At 36.3% G+C, this 21053-nt stretch overlaps 1 protein-coding gene across 1 annotated transcript in view; it reads right to left on the bottom strand.

The window, feature by feature from the left end:
• Nucleotides 1-21053, bottom strand: part of EDA2R (ectodysplasin A2 receptor) — a gene marked incomplete at its 3' end in the record, with an annotated part of 151779 nt that overhangs the window by 32623 nt on the left and 98103 nt on the right. Inside the window, exon 2 of the mRNA XM_081126507.1 lies at nucleotides 9845-9941. Coding sequence (XP_080982633.1) covers nucleotides 9845-9941 — 97 coding nt within the window. The remainder of the gene's footprint in view (nucleotides 1-9844; nucleotides 9942-21053) is intronic.

Here is a 21053-nt window from a genome sequence, read left to right as displayed (position 1 = left end):
TGATAAGATCAAGGTCCTTCTTGAAAACATAAAAAAAAAAGATACATAACATAAACAAAAATCAGACATAAAAACAGAATGCTGTATTTAATATCAAGAATACACTGGGAGGAATTAAAACCACTCTCAATGAAGCACAGGATAGAATAAGTGACTTAGAAGACAAAGTAGAACAATCAGAACAGCAAAAAGAAAAAACACTAAAAAAGCATGAGGACAGTCTAAGGGAGCTTTGGGACAACATGGAGAGAAACAACATTCGCATTATAGGAGTACCAGAGAGGGAGCAAAAAAAGTAAGGGAGAGAACTTGGAGGAGGGAAAAATGACAGAAAAACTTCCCTTCTCTCATGAGGGAGAAAGCCACACAAGTTCAGAAACCACAGAGGGTTCCAAACAAGAGGGACCCAAAGAGATCCACTTCAAGACATATAATTGAAATGGCATTTGTAAAGGACAAAGAGAAAATATTAAAAGCTGCAAGAGAGACAAGAAGTGACCTATAAGGGAACTCCCATAAGGCTGACAGCTGATTTCTCAACAGAAACACTTCAGGCCAGAAGGGAGTGGCATGAACTTCTCAAAGTAATGAAAAGCAAGAACATGCAACCAAGATTGCTTTCTCCAACAAGGCTATCATTTAAAATTGAGGGTGAAATAAAGAGCGTCTCAGACAAAAAAAATGCTCAAGGAGTTCAGTACCACCAAACCAGCATTGCAAGAAATGCTAAAAGGACTGCTCTAAGAAAAAGAAAGAATAGTGAGAGAAAGAGACATCAGCATAAAGGAGAAATGGCATTAATTAAGTTTATATCAATAGTAACCTTAAACGTAAACGAAATAAATGGTCCAATCAAGAGACAAAGAGTAGCTGAATGGATAAGAAAACAGGACCCAAATATATGCTGTCTACAAGAGACCCACCTGAGAGCAAAAGATTCACAGAGGCTGAAAGTGAAGGGATGAAATAAAATACGCCATGCAAACGGAAAGGGAAAAAAAGCTAGAGTAGCAATTCTTATTTCTGACAAAATAGACTTCAAACTAAAGACCATAAAAGAAACAAAGACAGTCACTACATAATACTAAAAGGATGAACTCAACCGGAGAAAATAAACAGTATAAAAATTTATGCACCCAATATAGGAGCACCTAATATATAAAAAATTTCTTGGTGGACTTTAGGGGGGAGATTGACAGCAACACAATCATAGTAGGGGACTTTAACACTCCACTGTCAGCACTGGACAGATCATCAAGACAAAAATCAACAGGGAAAAACAGACCTTAAATGACTCACTAGACCTAATGGATTTAATTGACATTTACGGAACATTTAATCTGAAAGCATCAGAATACACATTCTGCACAAATATAAATGGAACATTCTCAAAAATAGATGACATTATAGGCCATAGGGCAAGTCTCTAAAAATACAAGAATATTGAAATCATATCAAGCATCTTCTCAGATCACAATGCCATGAAACTAGAAATCAACTATAAAAAATCTCAAAAATATTAAACACATGGAAGCTAAATAGCATGCTATTAAACAATGAATGGGTTACCAATGAGATCAAGGAAGAAATCAAACACTTTATGGAAAAAAAGGAAAATGAACAGACTTCAACCCAAAATCTATGGGACACAGAGAAATCAGTCCTGAGATGAAAATTCACAGCATTACAGGCCTATCTCAAGAAACAAGAAAAAGATCTAATGGAACATCTAACACAACAACTAAAAGAACTAGAACAAGATCAGCAAGAAAACCCCCGAGGAAGTAGAAGGAAGGAAATAATAAACATCAGAGGAGAAAGTAATGACTTAGAGACTAAAAACAATACAAAAAATCAATGAAACCAAGAGCTGGTTCTTTGAAAAGATAAATGATTGATGCACCTTTAGCAAGACTCACTAAGAAACAAAGAGAGAGGACCCAAATAAATAAAATCAGAAATGAAATAGGCAATATAAACACCGACCCAACAGAAATACAAAGGACTGTCAGAAAGTACTATGAGCAACTACATTCCAACAAATTGGACAACATGGGGGAAATGGACAAATTCCTAGAAGCATACAACCTTCCAAAGCTGAATCTAGAAGAGGCAAAGAACCTGAATAGGCCGATAACAACTAATGAAATTGAAGCAGTAGTAAAAAAAAAACAACTCCCAGCAAACAAAAGTCCTGGACTAGATGGATTTACAGGCGAATTTTACCAAACTTTCAAAGAAGAATTAACACCTATTCTATTCAAACTATTCCAGAAAATTCAAGAGAAGGGAAAACTCTCAAACTCTTTTTATGAGGCCAGCATCATCCTTATCCCAAAACCAGATAAAGACACTACAAAAAAAGAAAATTACAGGCCAATATCCCTGATAAACATAGATACTAAAATCCTCACTAAAATACTAGCAAACCAGATCCAGCAATACATTAAAAAGATCATACACCACGACAAAGTGGTATTTCTTCTAGGCATGCAAGACAGGTTTAACATCTGCAAATCAATAAATGTGATACATCACATAAATAAAATGAAGGACAAAAATCAAATGTTCATATCAATAGATTCAGAAAAAGCATTCGACAAAATACTGCATCCATTTCTGATAAAAAACTCTCAGCAAAGTGGGAATAGGGGGACCATACCTCAACATAATAAAGGTTATATATGACAAATCTACAGCCAACATCATACTCAATGGTCCAAAACAAAAACCATCCTTAAAAACAGTAACAAGACAAGGATGTGCACTTTCAGCACTTTTATTCAACATAGTACTGGATGTCCTAGCCACAGCTATCAGACAGGAAAAAAACATAAAAGGTATCCAAATAGAAAAGGAGGAATTAAAACTATCATTATTTGCAGATGACATGATATGGTACATAGTACTAAAGACTCCACCAGACTACTACTAGATTTGATAAATGAATTTGGCAAGGTAGCTGGATACAAAATCAACATCCGGAAATCAATGGCATTCTTATACACCAACAATGAACTTTCAGAGAGAGAAACAAAAAAAACAATATCACTTACCATTGCAACTAAAATTTTATGATACTTAGGTATAAATTTAATCAAAGATGTAAAAGACCTGTACTGGGAAAACTATGGGACACTTAGAAAAGAAATAGAGGAAGATATAAACAAGTGGAAGGCTATACCATTCTCATGGATTGGAAGAATTGATATCATTAAAATGTCCATACTACCCAAAGCAATTTATAAATTCAATGCAATTAGGATTTAAATACCAACAACATTTGTCACAGATCTAGAACATACATTTCAAAAATTTATATGGAACCAAAAAAGACCCTGGATAGCTGCAGCCATCTTGAAAAAAAGAACAGAGTGATATAGATCAGTTTGCCTGACATTAAACTGTACTACAAAGCCATTGTAATCAAAAGAGCCTGGTATTGGTACAACAACAGACATATAGATCAATGGAACAGAATAGAGACCCTAGAAATAGACCCATGACATTATGGTCAGTTAATATTTGACAAAGGAGGCAAGAGCATACAGTGGAGTAAAGACAGTCTTTCAATAAGTGGTGCTGGGAAAATTGGACAGATACATGCAAAAAAAAAAAAATGAAACTAGACCACCAACTTTCACCATACACAAAAATAAACTCAAAATGGATAAAAGACTTAAATGTAAGTCACGAAACCATAAAAACCCTGGAAGAAAACATAGGCACTAAAGTCACAGACATCCCACGTAGTGGAATTTTCACTGGTACATACCCTAGGGTTAGAGAAACAAAGGAAAAAATAAACATATGGGACTACATCAAATTAAAAAGCTTTTGCACATCAAAAGAAAATAGTCTCAAAATACAAAGGAACCCCCTGGTCTGGGAAAACATATTTGCCAAGGATGTATCTGATAAAGGGCTAATTTCCAAAGTGTACAAAGAACTCAGACTACTCAGCAATAAAAAGACAAACAACCCAATTAAGAAATGGGCAAAGGACCTGAATAGACACTTCTCCATAGAGGACATACAGATGGCCAAGAGATATATGAGAAAACGCTCAATGTCACTAATCATCAGAGAGATGCAAATTAAAACCACAATGAGGTATCACTTCAACCTGTAAGAATGAATACCACCAACAAATCAACAAGTAACTTGTGCTGGCAAGGGTGTGGAGAAAGGGGAACCCTAGTACACTGCTGGTGGGAACACAGACTGGTGCAACCACTATGGAAAACAGTATGGAGGTTCCTCAAAAAGTTAAAAATGGAGCTGCCTTTTGACCCAGTGATCCTACTTCTAGGAATATATCCTAAGAATCCTGAAACACTAATCAGAAAGAATATGTGCACCCTTATGTTCATAGCAGCACAATTTACAATAGCTATGATCTGGAAACAGTCCAAGTACCCATCAGTAGATGAGTGGATAAAAAAGAGGTGGGACATATAGACCATGAAATACTACACAGCTATAATCATGAAAGATCTCATACCCTTTGGGACAGTATGGATGGACCTGGAGAATATTATGCTAGGGGAAATAATCCAGGCAGAGAAAGCAAACATCACATGATCTCGCTTACACTTGGAATCTAAAAACTTAATAAACTGATGAATACAATAGACTCAATGACATGGGAACATAGGTCAGACTGAAGAATATCAGAGGGATGGAGGAGGGTGGAAGGGTGGAGGAGGAGAGATTAACCAAGGAAATTATATGCATATACACACAACCCAAGGACACAGACACTGGTGAGGAGAGAGTGTGGGGAGGGGGGTGGGATGGGGTTGAATGGGTCATTCAGGAGAAAAAAGGACATCTGTAATATTTAAAACAAAAATAAACAAGAAAATAAACAAACAAACAAACAAAAAGATAAAAAAAAATCATTAACCTACAAGGGAATCCACATAAGGCTCACAGCAGATTTCTCAACAGAAATATTTCAAGGCAGAAGAAAGTAACATGATGTTCTCAAAGTAATAAAAACAAAAACCTAAAACCAGCACTGCTTTATCAAGGAAGTCTATCATTTAAAATTGAAAGTGAAATAAACAGTTTCCAAGACAAAAGAAGGCTAACAGAGTTCACTATCACCAAACCAGCATTGCAAGGAATAGTGAAAGGACTGTTTTAAGAAAAAGAAGAAATATTGATAGAAAGTTACATTGGCATAAAGGAGGAAAATGGCATTAAATAAGTATATGTCAATAGTAACCTTAAATGTAAATGGAACAAATACTCTTATCAAAAAGACATAGGGTAGCTGAATGGATGGGAAAACAAGAACAAAATATATGCTGTTTACAAGAGACCAGTATGAGAGCAAGAGTTTCACACAGGTTAAAAGTGAAAGGATGGAAAAAATATTCCATTTAAATGGTAATGAAAGAAAAGCTGGAGTGGCAACACTTATTTCAGACAAAATAGACTTCAAAATAAAGACCATAACAAGAGACAAAGATGGTCGCTACATAATACTAAAGGGATCAATCCAACAGGAGGAAATAACCCATATAAACATATATGAACCCAATATAAGAGCACATAAATATATAAAAATTTCTTTGTGGACTTTAAGGGGAAGATAGATAGCTACATAATCATAATGGGGAACATTAACACCCCACTGTTATCACTGGACTGATTATCAAGAGAAAAAATCGACAGTGAAACAGAGACCTTAAATGATGCACTATATCTAATGGATTTGATTGACATTTACAAAACATTTTTTGCCAATGTAGCAGAATACACATTCTTCTCAAGTGCACATGGAACATTCTCAAAGACAGAACACATGTTAGGGCACAAAGCAAGTCTCCACAAGTTCAAGATTGAAATCATACCAATCATCCTCTCAGATCGCAAGTGAATGAATCTAGAAATCAACCATTATAGAGAAACTCAAAAAAATTCAAACACATTGAGTCTAATTACCATGTTATTAAATAATAAACGAGATGTCAATGAGATGAAGGAAGAAATAAAAAATGCCCTGGAAAAAAACAAAAATGAACAGACAACAACCGAAAAACTAAGGGACAGAGTGAAAGCAGACCTGAGAGAAAAATTCATAGTAGTTCAGGCATACATCAAGAAACAAGAAAAAGCTCTACTAAATCATCTAACACAACAACTAAAAGAATTGCATAGAGAACTGCAAGAAAAGACCCAACAACGTAGAAGGAAGGAAATAATAAAGATCAGAACAGAAGTTGACATAGAGACAAAAAAAAAAAATACAAAAGTTCAATGAAACCAAGAACTGATTCTTTGAAAAGATAAATAAGATTGATGAATCTTTAGCCAAACTCACCAAGAAACAAAGATAGAGGACCCAAACAAATAAAATAAAAAATGAAAGAGGCTATATAACATCTTACCCAAGAGAAATACAAAGCATCTTGAGAATATACTATGAACAACTATGTGCCAATAAACTGGACAACATGGGTAAATGGAAAGGTTATTACAAACATACAATCTCCAGAAGCTGAATCAGGAAGAATCACAAAATCTAACACTAGGCCTATAACAACCAATGAAATTGAAACAGTAATCAAAAATCTCCCAGAAAAAAAACACAGATTGGTTTTATCAAGCATTCAAAGAAGAATTAACACGTATTCTACTCAAACTACTCCAGAAAATTCAAGAGAGGTGAAAACTCCTAAGCTCTTTTAATGAGGCAAACATTATCTTAAACCCCAAACCAGATAAAGACACTACAAAGAAAGAAAATTACAGGCCAATATCCCTGGTGAACATAGATGCTAAAATCCTCAACAAAATACTAGCAATCTGGATCCAGCAATACATGAAAAAGATCATACACCACGATCAAGTTGGATTTATTCCCAGGAAGTAAGGCTGGTATAACATACACAAATCAATAAATGTGATACATCACATAAACAAAATGAAGGAGAAATATCATATGATCTTATCAATATTTGCAGGAAAAGCATTTGACAAAATCCAGCACCCATTTCTGATAATAACTCTAAACAATATGGGAATAGAAGGAATATAGCTCAACACGATAAAGACCATATTCCACAAGCCTATAGACAACATCCAACTCAATGGTCAAAAACTAAAACCATTTTCCTTAAAAATATGAACAAGACAAGGTGGTCTGCTTTCACCATTCTTATTCAACATAGTAATGGAATTCCTTGCCACAGCCATCAGACAGGAAGAAAACATAAATGTTATCCAAATTAGAAAGGATGAAGTAAAACTGTCATTATTTGCAGATGACATGATATTGTACATAAAAAACCCTAAAGACTCCATCAAAGTATACTAGATATGATAAATGAATTCGGCAAGGTGGTTGGACACAAAATTAGCATCCAAAAATCAATGGCATTTTTATGCACAAAATATGAACACTTAGAATATGAAACTGAAAAAACAATACCGTTTACCATTGTGACTAAAAAAATAAAGTACTTAGGAATAAACTCAACCAAGGATGAAAAAGACCTGTATTGGAAAACTACAGGACACTGAAAAAAAAAAAAAAAATAGAGGAAGATATAAACAAGTGGAAGAGTATACCATGCTCATGGATTGGAAGACTTAATATAATTAAAATATCCATACTACCTAAAGCAATATTGATTCAATGCAATTCCTATTAAAACAGAGTAAGTCTTATAGATGCAAAGAACAGACTGATGGTTGCCAGAGGGGAGGCAGATTGAGGGACTGGGTGAAAAAATTTGAAGGGATTGAGAAGTACAGATAAGTAGTTACACAACAGTCATGAGGATGTGAAGTACAGCATAGAAAATATAGTTAACAATATTGTAATAACTATATATGGTGCCAGGTGGGTACTTGAAATATCAGGGTAAATATTTGGTAAAGTATATGATTGGCGACTATGCTGTACGCCTGAAACCAATACAAGATAATATTGAGTGTAAACTGTAAATGAAAAATAAATTTAAAAAATTATAAAGTTAAAGTAAAAAACAATTTCATCAGGTTCATCCTAATGACCAGCATGATCTAACCTCTGATAACCTTTCCTTGGTCCTGGGAATCCTCATCAATCATGTAAGCATCCCACTATGGTACAGAATGTTTTGTGTAAAGAGGTAAAATTAGAGTTAAATGTTTGTATCTCTTGACATCACTAAGCTTTAGTCTCTTCATATGTGAAACAGGGAGATAGAAAGAGGTGGATTAAATAACTGTTATATTTTCCTTCAGCTAGAGGATTATGTCACTCTCCTACCCCAAACATTTCAAAGCATTCCCTGCACACATAAAAAAAAATTAAAAATTCTCATCATAGATTTTAACACTAGACATGTTTTGGCCCATACCTCCCTCTGTGATTTCATTGTGTACTACTCTCCTCACTTACCTCTCACTCATCAGCTGCACTAATCTTCCTCTGCCATGAACATACCTAGTTTATTCCCTACTTGGGACTCTGCACTTGTATCCTTTTCCTAGATGGCACCTCCTTAGAGAGGCCTTCCCCCACTACCATATTTAAAGTAGCCATCCGGTCACTCTGTATAAGATCACCCTAATTTATTTTCATCCTAAAACCAGATCTAAATCCTTTATCAACCTCATGCATTGTTTCATGAATTAAAGGGTAAGGTCCAAGAGGGCAAAGTTTTAAATCTGTTTTACCATATCTACTGTGCCTACAAACATGCGTGTCACTTTGAAGGTGTTCAGTAAGTGATGGCTGAATTAATGAACAACTGCAGAAAATAAGATGTGATTGTGAAAGACGTCAGTATGGTGATTACCAGACAGAAAGGGGCTGGAAGCAAGTAGAAAAGGGTATAAGGGTGATAAATGGTGATGGAAGGAGATGTGACTTGGGATGGAGAACACATATTAGAATATACAAATGAAGTATTATAGAAGTGTACACCTGCCCCGGCAGTATGGCTCAGTGGCTGAGGATTGACCCACGCAACAAGAGGTCACTGGTTTGATTCCTGGTCAGGGCAAGTCTGGATTGCTGGTTCAGCCCCCAGTGGGGGAGTTCAGGAGACAGCTGATTGATGCTTCTCTCTCCTCAATGTTTCTTTCTCTCCCTCTCCCTCCCTCTCTCTCTAAAAATCAATAAAAATATTTAAAAATATATAAAAAAGAAGTGTACCTGAAACCTAATTTTATTAACTAATGTCACCCCAATAAATTTAATAAAAATATATTTATAAAAATGAGTATGAAGAAAACAACTATTGGCTGTCTGCTCCAAGACTTTTTGTCCCCAACTGCAGCCTAAATTTAACATCACCTCCAGGTTCTGGGACCAACAGGGAAAAACTGAGGCAAAAAATAATAATAATAATAAGGGGACATTTTGCAAACAAGGGCTGAGCAAAAGGTGCCTGCTTTGCTAGTTGTTTTGTTCTGATACTTACTACCAATTGAGATTCTAGACCCTCCCTAACCATTCCTTAATCATCCACTGAACAGCACCCTCAGCCTTTGTAGTTCTCCCTTTTTTATTCCCAAGACCTGATATCTGGCTCCTGACTCCAAATGGGTGGGCTGTCCTTTAGTTTACAGATTTTCCCAATGCCAAACAGTCTTTCTAGATCTCTCCATTCTATATCTGAGATACCCCATTATCTCATGGAACCTTCATCTGACCCTCACCATGCCAGGCTGACTTCTTGTTGGAGTTATGACTACTATTTTCATAATCTTTGGATTCCATATATTTGCCATTGAACTGTATTAAGCACATGTGGGGTTCCCCCAGTCTTGGACCCTCTTAATTGCCAGATGGTTCCTAAGATGGAAAAGAAGAAATATTCTGACCACTAGGACTTACCTTGGAGAGCTCTTCTCCAGGGCCACACAGTTGGCAAGTGACACACCGTCCCCATTGGTCCCAGTATTCATTTTCTTGGCAATACATGATGGGAGAGCTGTGGGTACAGAATACAAAAAACTAGGGAGCTAGTGGAAAGAGAATGCAAGCTAAGTAGTAGCTTCCATATTACTTGGTTCACGTGCCCACTTAAAATTATTTATTTATTATTTATTTATTTATTTATTTATTTATTTTTATTTATTTATTTTTTAAAATTTATTTTACTTTGTGTCCTCTAAAATTTATCTCTGGTTCTGAGATAGAGGGTTTGGGGAAGCCTACCTAAAACAGCTAATACAATATTCAAAAATGGAGGTGGATTAAGTGGAAGCTACACTGACATTCTCCCAGAACCAAACTGGAATTACAACTTAAATATAGAAAAACAATCTTGAATAACCAACTGAAGACTAGCTGGAGAGAACTCTTAATAACCAAAGACATGAAGAGGAGGCCATATAAGGGCTAGTAGGAAGTGCAGAGGTGTGAGAGGGCTGGCGAGTCTGCCAGGCAACAGCCAAATTTGGGGAGGGACATCTCAACTGCAGGGGGTTCCCACTGAGAAGTCTTGGTTCTACACTCCAAGCAAGGTTCCCCAGCCTAGAGCCCCAGAACAAGGAAAGGTGCCCATATAGCATCTGACTGTGAAAAGCAGCAGGGTATCTGTCTTCCAGGGAGAGACAGCTGGAAATGTAGGTGCCCTCATACAGCCACTTTCATTGGGCTCCAGCAGAGGGAGGGCAGTGTGGAATAGAGCTGTGTCAAAAGAAGACAGGGTTGGTGTCCCTGGAGATAGAGCGCAGAGGACAGCCACCTGAATCCTTGTGCTGAGTCATTCTTCCATACTGCAGAAGACATCATTCTCAGACAGATATTTACCATGCAGGTAGCTAAGCCTGGATGGAAAGCAATTGCCCCACCCATTGGAAACCTCTTCCCTGCAGTGAGGAGTTTGCACACTGCTGTCATCTACAGATTGAAGCTCATTAAGAAACTGAAAATAACAATCAGCCTTCTGTCAGAGGTGGACCTCTGGGTGCTTTGAGTTTTGGCCTGATCTGCTTCTGGACCCTGGGTTAAAAAAAGCACACTTTGGTGCACATCTTGCTCCTTTCCAAATGCACCCATCCCCAGTATAGAAAGCCACAAGCTCCGGATGGCTGATAGCTCCAAATAGGGTACTCAGGCCCAGTCACAAACAGCGTCTGACATTGGCCTACACCAGAGTCCCCCCGAAAAGACTTGGACTCAAAGAAGATCTACCTAATACATAGAAATAAACCACAAACGGCAAAATGGGGAGACAAAGAAACAAAACCAAAATAAAAGAACAAGAGAATTCTCCAGAAGAAGAGCTAAATAAAATGGAGATAAGAAATTTATCAGAGAGTTTAAAATAATAATTATAAGGATGCTCAACAGCATGAAAAAATTATGTAGAAATGATGAAAAACAATCAATTAGAAAGGAAGAATGACATAGCAGAAATAAAGAATACACTGGAAGGAATTAAGAGCGAATTAGAGGAAGCCGAAGACTGGATCAGTGAATTAGAAAACAAGGTAGAAAATATAACTCAATCAGAGAACCAAAAAGAAGAAATAATTTAAAAACTTGAGCACAGTTTAAAGGAGCTGTGATACAACATAAAATGAAACCATATCCACATCATATGAAACCCAGAAGGAGAAGAAAGTGAGCAAAGTTTAAAAAAACTTTTTGAAGAAATAATGGCAGAGATCTTTCCTAACTAGGTGAAGGAAAATGTCACACTTCAAGAGGCACAAAGAATCCCAAGCAAGAAGAAACCAAAGATGCTGATGCCCAGACATATTATAATTAAAGAGCAAACATTAAAGACAAAGAGAATCTTTTAAAAAATTTTTATTTTAAATTTGTCTTTATTGTTGAAAGTATTACAGATGTCCCTTCTTTCACCCCATTGATCCCTTCCTCCCAACATCCACCCCACCCCCAGGTCTTCCCCATACCAATGTTTGTGTCCATAGGTTATGCATATAAGCATAAAGTACTTTGATGAATCTCTCCCCACCCACTCCCCAACCCCTCGCATTCCCTCTGAGGTCCCTCAGTCTGTTTCATGATTTTATGTCTCGATCTATTTCGTTCATCAGTTTATTTTCTTCATTATATTCCACATATGAGCGAGATCATGTAGTACTTGTCTTTCTCTGACTGGCTTATTTCTCTTAGCATAATACTCCCCAGTTCCATACATGCTGTCCCAAAGGATAAGAGATCTTTCTTTTGTGCACCTGCATAATATTCCATGGTGTAAATGTACCACAGGTTTTTTATCCATTCATCTACTGATGGGCACAATGGCAGTTTCCAGATCTTAGCTATTGCACTGCTATGAGCATAGGGGGTGCATATATTCTGTCTGATTGGTATTTCGGGATTCTTAGGATATATTCCTAGATGGGACATAACTGTGTCAAATGTTTGTTCCATTTTTAATTTTTTTGAGAACCCTCCACACTGTTTTCCATAGTGGCTGCTCCAGTCTGCATTTCCACAAGCAGTGTCCTAGGGTTCCCTATCCTCTACATCCTTGCCAGCATTTGTCATTTGGTGATTTGTTGTTGGTAGCCATTCTCACAGGTGTGAAGTGATACATCATTGTGGTATTAAATTGCATCTCTCTGATGGTTAGTGACTTAGAGCATTTTCTCATATTTCTCTTGGCCATCTGTATGTCCTCTTTGGAGAAGTGTCTCTTTAGGTCTTTTGCCAATATTTTAATTGGATTGTTTGTCTTCCTTTTGTTAAGTTAATAAGTACCTTTTACATTTTGGATATTAACCCTTTATCAGATATGTCACTGGCAAATATAATCTCCCATACAGTGGGCTCCCTTTTCATTTGTTGATGGTTTCTTTTGCTGTCCAGAAGCTTTTTATTTTGATGTAGTCCAATTTGTGCATTTTCTCCTTTTTTTCTCTTGCCCTAGGAGATCTGTCAGCAAACAAATTGCTATGAGACATGTCAGAGATTTTGCTTTTTTTTTCAAGGATTTTTATGGTTTCATGTCTTACCTTTAAATCTTTTAACCATTTTGAGTTTGTTTTTGTGTATGGTTTAAGTTGGTGGTCTAGTTTCATTTTTTTGCATGTTTGCACCTGTCCAATTTTCCCAATATTATCTATTGAAGAGACTGTCTTTACTACATTGTATGTTCTGGCCTCCTTTGTCAAATAATTGAGCAATTGGCTCTGGTCAATTTCTAGGTTCTCTGTTCTGTCCCACTAATCTATATGTATGTTCTTGTGCCAGTACCAGGCTGTTTTGATTACAGAGGTTTTGTAGTATAACTTGATATCTGGTGTTGTGATCCCTCCAACTTTGTTCTTTTTTCTCAAGATTGCCATGGCTATTCAGGGTCTTTTTTGGTTCCATATAAAATTTTGAATAGTTTTTCCATATCTGTGAAATATCCTGTTGGTATTTTAATAGGTATTGCACTGAATTTAAAAATTGCTTTGGGCAGTATGGACATTTTAATGATGTTAATTCTTCCAATCCATGAATAAGGTATATTCTTCCACTTGTTTATGTCATCTTCTATCCAGTGATGTTAGTGGGGTTTCAAAGTTCCTTAGTACGAGTGTATTGTTATTGATCTCTCCCTTAAAGTCCTTCAGAAGTTTTTAATAAAAGTAGGTGCTCCTATATTGGGTGCATACATGCTTATCAGTGTTAACCCATGTTAGATTGATCCAGTGAGTATTATGTAGTGAGCTTTCTTGTCTCTAGTTGTGGTCTTCCTTCTGAAGTTTATTTTGTCAGATATGAGTATTGCTCCTCCAGCTTTTTTTCATGTCCATTTGCATGGAAAAAGTTTTTCCATCCCTTCATTCTCCTCCTGTGTGAACCTTTGTTCTGAAGTCAGTCTCTTGTAGACAGCATATATTTGGGTCATGTTTTCTTATCCATTCAGCAACCCTATGTCTTTTAATTGGATTATTTAATCTATTTACATTTAAGGTGATTATTGATAGATATTTATTGCCATTTTACATCTTTATGTCTCTGTTTATCTCTATATTTTTACATCTTATTACAGTAGTTCCTTTATCATTTTCTGAAGTGCTGGTTTAGTGGTGATAAACTCCTTTAGCCTTTTTTTCTCTGGGAAGCTCTTTTTTTTACCATCTATTTTGAATGGTAGCCTTAGTAAATGGAGTAGTCTCGGTTTCAGATCCTTGTTTTGCATTACCTTGACTACTTCATGCCATTCCCCTCTGGCCTGTAGAGTTTCTGATGAGAAGTCAGCTGAGAGCCTTTATGGTAGCTCCTTTGTAGGTAACAGACTGCTTTTCTCTTCCTGCCTTTAAGATTTTCTCTTTGTATTGATTTTTGACATTTTAATTATGATGTGTCTGGGCATGGCCTCTTTGGATTTCTCTTGCTTCATGCTCTTTATGCCTTCTGAACTTGTATGACTTTTCTTTCACCAGGTCAGGAAGCTTTATGACATTATTTCTTCAAAAAAATTCTCTAATCCTTGCTTATACTCTTCTCCTTCTGGTACTACTATGATGTGGATATTGATAATTTGATGTTTTCCCACAGCTCCCTTAGACTGCCCTCCTGTTTTTTAATTGTTTTTTCTTTTTGGATCATGATTGGGTAATTTTTTCTACCCTGTTTTCTAATTCGCTGATACAATCTGTTTTTTATTCCTCTAATCTTCTCTTTATTCCTTCTAATTTATTCTTTATTTCTGCTGTCATCTTTCACAGTTTCTATATAATTTCTCATGCTGATGAGCATCCTTACAATCAGTATTCTGAACTGTATATCTAACAGATTGTTTACCTCTATTTCATTTAGACATTTTTCTGGAGACTTCTCTTATTTTTCATTTGGGGCTTGTTTTTTTGTCTCCCCATTTTGGCTGCTTATTTGGGTTTGTTTCTGTATATTAGGTAGATCTGCTAGGACTCGCAGCCTTTTAGGAGGGTCTCTGGTGTCGGCCAATGTCAGATGCTGTTTGTGACTGGCATTGTGTTCCTTGTTTGGAAGTATCAACATCCCATAGCTTGAGGTCACTTCTGCTGGTGCTGGGTGCCTTTGGGCAAGACCTTGATGCACACCAAACTCTGCTTTTCCAAGGCCCAGCTCCAAGAACAGATCAGGCAAAGACTCAAAGCACTTGGAAGTCTGCCTCTGCCTGCAGGCCAATGAATCTGATTCTCTTAATGAGTCTCAAGCTGTAGAAACTCCACAGAGTGAGGGGCTGATTGTTATCAGTCTCTTAATAAGCCTCAGGCTGTAAAAACTCCAAGGGGTGGGGCTAGAGGTTTTCCAGCAGGGTGGGATCATTGCTTCCTGCTGTGAAAAAGCTATTTGAAAGGTAAATGTCTGCCTGAGAAAGATGTCCTCTGTGGTATGGGGGAATGACAGCATAAGAATCCTTATGGATGCCCTCTGAGCTCTTCCCCAAGAGCTCACAACCCTAGATTCTCCTTATACAGCTCCTGTCCACCCTGCCCTCCCTCTGTTGGAGCCAAAGATGAGTGGTAACACAAAAAACTTTGTGTGTTGGCCTTTTAAGAGGGTGCCTGCATTTACAGCCATCTCTCCCTGGCAGACAGGATCCTGCCTGCTTTTCACAGCCAATGTTATGTGGGCACCTTTCTCATCTCTGGAGCTCTTGGCTGGGATGTCCAGCCTGGGGCTTAGAGCCCATATTTCTCAGTGAGAATCCCCCACAGCTGAGATATCCCTCTGGACCTTTAGCTGATTCCTGTGGGAGCCAAGCCTGTCTTCTTGCACCTTTGCACATCCTACCAGTCTCTATGTGGTCTCCATTGTTCTTCCTTGATTATTGGGATGCTCTCCAGCTAGTCTTCAGTTGCAGTTGATCATTCTGGATGAAGCTTTCTATATTTTAGCTGTAATTCCAGTTTGGTCTTGGCAGAGTGTCAGAGTAGCTTCCACTCAATTTGCCTCCATCTTGATCCCCAAATAGAAAGTCTTAAAGGCAGCAAGAGAGAAGCAATTTATCACCTGCAAATGAGCTTCCATAAGACTATCAGCTGAATTCTCATCAGAAATTCTACAGGCCAGAATGGAAAGGAATGAAGGTTCCATGGAAATTAAAAGCAAGAACCTGATATCAAGAATAGACTATCCAGCAAGGCTATCATTCAAAATATATGGTAAAATAAAGAGCTTTCCAGACAAAAGAAAATACTAATGGAATTTATCACCACCAAACTAGCATTGCAAGTAATGTTAAAAGGATTTCTGCAATATGAAAATGAATAGACAGAGAGAGAAACATATGCATAAAGAATTAAAATGACAATAAATAAGTACCTATCAATAATTATCTTAAATATAAATAGATTAAATCATCAAATCAAAAAGAGAATATTTGAATGGATGAGATAACATGTTCCATATATATGTTTTCAACAAGAAACTTGTTTCATAAAAAAGATTCACCCAGGTTGAAAGTGAAGGGATGGAAAAACATTTTCATGCAGAAAATAAAGCAAAATATGGTGGTAGCAATATTTACTTGTCAAAATAGACTTCAAACAAAATCCATAATAAGAGAAAAAGAAGGACACTACATAATACTAGAGACCAATCCAACAAGAGGATATAAATCTGGTAAATATATATGCACCCAATATAAGGACACTTAAATGTATAACAAAACAACAACTCTGGGAGCACTTTTAGGGAGAGAACGACAGCAATACAGTCATTGTATAGGACTTCAATACCCCACTGACTTTACTGAATAGATCTTACAGACAAAAATATCAAAAAAGAAACAGTGACCCTAAATGACACACCAGATCAGATGGATTTAATAGATGTTTACAGAACGTTTCAACCCAAAGTTTCAGAATATACATTTTTCTCAAGTTTGTATCAGACATTCTCAAAAACAGACCACATGTTAGGAAAGGATCTAAGTCTGTAAAATGTCAAGATTGAAATCATATCAGGCACCTTCTTGGATCACAAGGCCATGAAACTAGAAATCAACTACAATAAAAACACTCAAAAACATTGAAACACGTGGAGGCTAAATAACATGTTATAAAACAATGAATGGATTACCAATGAGTTCAAGGAAGAAATAAAAATCTTCCTGGAAACAAATGAAATTTAACACACAAAAAAACAAAATCTCTGGGACACAGCAAAAACAGTCCTGAGAGAGAAGGTCAAAGCACTACAGACCTACCTCAAGAAAAAGAAAAATTTCTAATAAAAATTTAACTCTGCAATTAAAAGAATTAGAAAGTGAATAATAAGAAAAGCTCAGAGTAAATAGAAAGAAAGAAATAATAAAGATCAGAGTGGAAATAGATGACATGGAGAATCAAAAAACTATAAAAAAGATCAATGAAACCAAGAACTGGTTCTTTGAAAAGATAAACAAGATTGATGAACCCTTTTCCAGACTCATCAAAAAAAAAGGAGAGAGGACCCAAATAAAATCAGAAATGAAAGAAGTGAAATAAAAACTGACACCACAGAAATACAATGGGTGGTAAGAAAATATTATAAACAAATATATGTCAACAAATTGGACAACCTAGGCAAAATGAAAAAATTCTGAGAAATGTACAATCATCCAAAACTGAATCGAGAAGAAACAGAAAATCTGAATAGGCCAGTAACAACTAATGAAATTTAAGAAGCAATCACAAACTCCCAGCAAACAAAAGCCCTGGGTCAGAGGGCTTTACAGGGGAGTTTTACCAAACACTCAAAGAAGAATTAACACCTATCTTCTTCTTCAAACTATTCCAAAAATTTCAAGAGGCATGAACACTTCCAAACTCCTTTCATGGAGACATTATCGTAATTTCAAAACCATATAAAGCCACTACAAAGAAAGAGAATTACAGGCCACTATGCCTAATGAATATAGATGCCAAAATCCTGAACAAAATATTAGCAAATAGGATCCAGAAGTATATTAAAAAGATGATCTACCTTGACCAAGTGGAATTTATTCTGAGGATGCAAGCCTGGTACAATATTCATAAACCAATAAATATGATACATCACGTAAACAAACTGATAGATAAAGATTATAAGATAGTATCAAGAGATGCAGAAAAATCATTTGACAAAATCCAGCACCCATTTTTGATAAAAACTCTCAGCAAAGTGAGAATAGAGAGATCACTCCTCAACATCATAAAGTCCATATATGACAAACCTACAGTCAACACCATACTCAATGGGCAAAAACTAAAAGTATTTCCCTTAAGAACAGGAAGAAGACAAGATGTCCACTTTCACCACCCTCATTACACAAGGTACTGGAAGTCCTAGCCACAGCAATCAGGCAAGTACTAAAAATAAAAGTCATCCAGATTGGAAAGGAAGAAATGAAACTGTCATTCACAGATGACATGATACTGTACATAAAAAACCCTAAAGACTCTACCAAAAATCTACCACATTTAATAAATGAATTTGGCAAAGTAGTAGGATACAAAATTAACATCTAGAATTTGATGGCATTTTTATACACCAATAATAAACTCTCAGAAAGAGAAACTAAAAAAAATAATGCAATTTACCTTTGCAACAACAACAACAACAAAATAAGTTACCTTGGAAGGAAAACTATAGGACACTGAAAATAGAAATAGAGGAAGATACAAACAAATGAAAGACTATACCATGTTCATAGATTGGAAGAACTAACATCATTAAAATGTCCATACTACCCAAAGCAATCTATAGATTCTATGCAATCCCTATTAAAATGGAAATGACATATTTCACAGATATAGAACAAATACTCCAAAAATTTACATGGAACCAAAAAAGACCCTGAAAAGCCACAGCAACCATGAAAAAGAAAAAACAATACTGGATATCAAATTATAGTACAAAGCCATTGTAATCAAAACATCCTGGTACTGGCACAAAAACAGGCATGTAGATTAATGGAACTGAACAGAGACCCTAGAAAATGACCCAACCACTATAATCAATTAACATTTGACAAAGGAGGCAAGAGCATACAATGGAGTACAGATATTCTCTTCAATAAATGGTGTTGGGAAAATTGGACAAGTACATGCAAAGAAATGAAACTAGACCATCTTAAACTATACAGAAGATTAATCTCAAAAAGGATAAAGGACTTAAATTTAAGTTGTGAAACCATAAAAATCTTAGAAGAAAACAGGCAGCAAAATCTCAGACATTTCTCTTAGCATTAAGTTTACCAATATATCTCCTAAGGCAATGGAAACAAAGGAATATATAAACTAATGGGACTACATTAAAATACAAACTTCTGCACAACAAAAAGAAAAGGGATCCCACATTTTGGAGTACATATTTGCTGATGATACATCTGATAAGGGGTTAATTTCCAAAATATATAAGGAATTCATACAACTTAACCAAAAGAAGGCAATCCAATTAAAAAATGGGCAAAGGACCTAAACAGACACTTCTTCAAAGTGGACATACAAATGGCCAAGAGACATGAAAAAATGCTCAGTCACTAATCATCAAAGAGATGCAAATTAAAACCAAAATGAGGTATCACTTCACACGTGTCACAACGGCTACCATCAACAAATCAAAAAACAGCAAGTGCTGGTGAGGATGTGGAGAAAATGGAACCTTAGAACACTGCTGGTGGGAATGCAGACTGGTGCAGCCACTAGAGAAAACAGTGTGAAGTTTCCTTAGAAAATGAAATATGGAACTACCATTTGACCCATATATCTTAAGAAACCTGAAACACCAATCAGAAAGAACTTATACACCCCTGTGTTCATAGAAGCATAATTTACAATAGCTAAGATCTGGAAACAGTCTAAATGCCCATCAGTAGATGAGTGGATAAAAAATATGTGGTATATTTACACAATGGAATACTATGCAGATGTAAAAAATAAGGATCTTTTTTCCTTTGAGACAGCATGGCAGGATCTGGATTGCATTATGGTAAGTGAAATAAGCTAGTCAGGGAAAGACATGTATCACATGATCTCACTTATATTTGGAATCTAATGAACAAAATAAACTGATGAATAAAATAGATCCAGAGACATTGAAGTGTGCAACAGATAGATGAAGTGGGGTGGCAGATGGGAAGAGATTCACCAAAGAACTTATACACATGTATGCATAACATGTGTACAGACAATTATGAGGTGAAGGTCTGGTAATGGGAAGGGAGCCAGCTGAAGGAGTCATTGGGGGGAGGGGGGACAAAAAGGGACATCAGTAATACTTTCAACCATAAATTGTTTTGAAAAGAAAGAAAAATAAGAAAAAATGAAACAGTCAATGCTTATATAGTTCTGACCATGTACCTGCAACTCTTTTATATGCTTAACAAATAATAATTAATTAAATCCTTAAAACAATTATAGCAGGGATAATTATTAGCCTTAGTTTGAATTTGAGGGAACTAAGGATCTGTGGCCAAGAAATTTGCCAAAGTTCACACAGTTGGTGGCTATATCACTTGCTTAACTGGAGAAAGAATAATAAAACAGAAAGCTGGTTTTTACCCGGGGTGTAGAGAATAACCACGCTCTCTCACATGTGACTAGCTATTAGCATTTTAAAACGCACTTCTATATCCAATATTATTTGTTACACCCAACATCCATGTGAAGTGAGCAATACAGGGATTATCATCTTTCATTTGTGGTTGAGATAGCTAAAGCATGATTCTCTTTGACCAAAATTGTGTGAAGTACCTTTGAGGACACCTAACTGCTATTGTTTCTGTCTTAGGCAGAGTAGAAGGGGAAAATGACCCAGTATGAATAAATGTCTTGGTGCACTAAGGTTTAGAGAAGGGGAAACATTATTCAGATAATAGTTCTTGGAATATGGACGGTATAGGACAGTAGCACTTGCACTGGTCTGAGAGTTTGGAGATATGGGTTCTAATCCTGGCTATAAGTGTAACCTACCATCCAAGTTTGCTCCAAGAATGAAACATTTCCCCTTTACATGGGACTTTCAGTGTTAAAACTGGGACAGTCTCGCAACATTTGATGTTTGGTCAACTTACCTGGCTCTTGTTCTTTCAAGCTTATAACCTTGGATGAGTCACTTAATATTTTCTGGCCTCAATTAATTTGAAAAAGGGGGACAGTATGTTTCCAACCTAACTTAT

This window comes from Miniopterus schreibersii, assembly GCF_964146895.1.
Source record: "Miniopterus schreibersii genome assembly, chromosome: X".
NCBI lineage: Eukaryota > Metazoa > Chordata > Mammalia > Chiroptera > Miniopteridae > Miniopterus > Miniopterus schreibersii.
The sequence above is the reverse complement of the archived record's forward strand: the minus strand, read 5'-3'. Positions and strand labels throughout refer to the sequence as shown.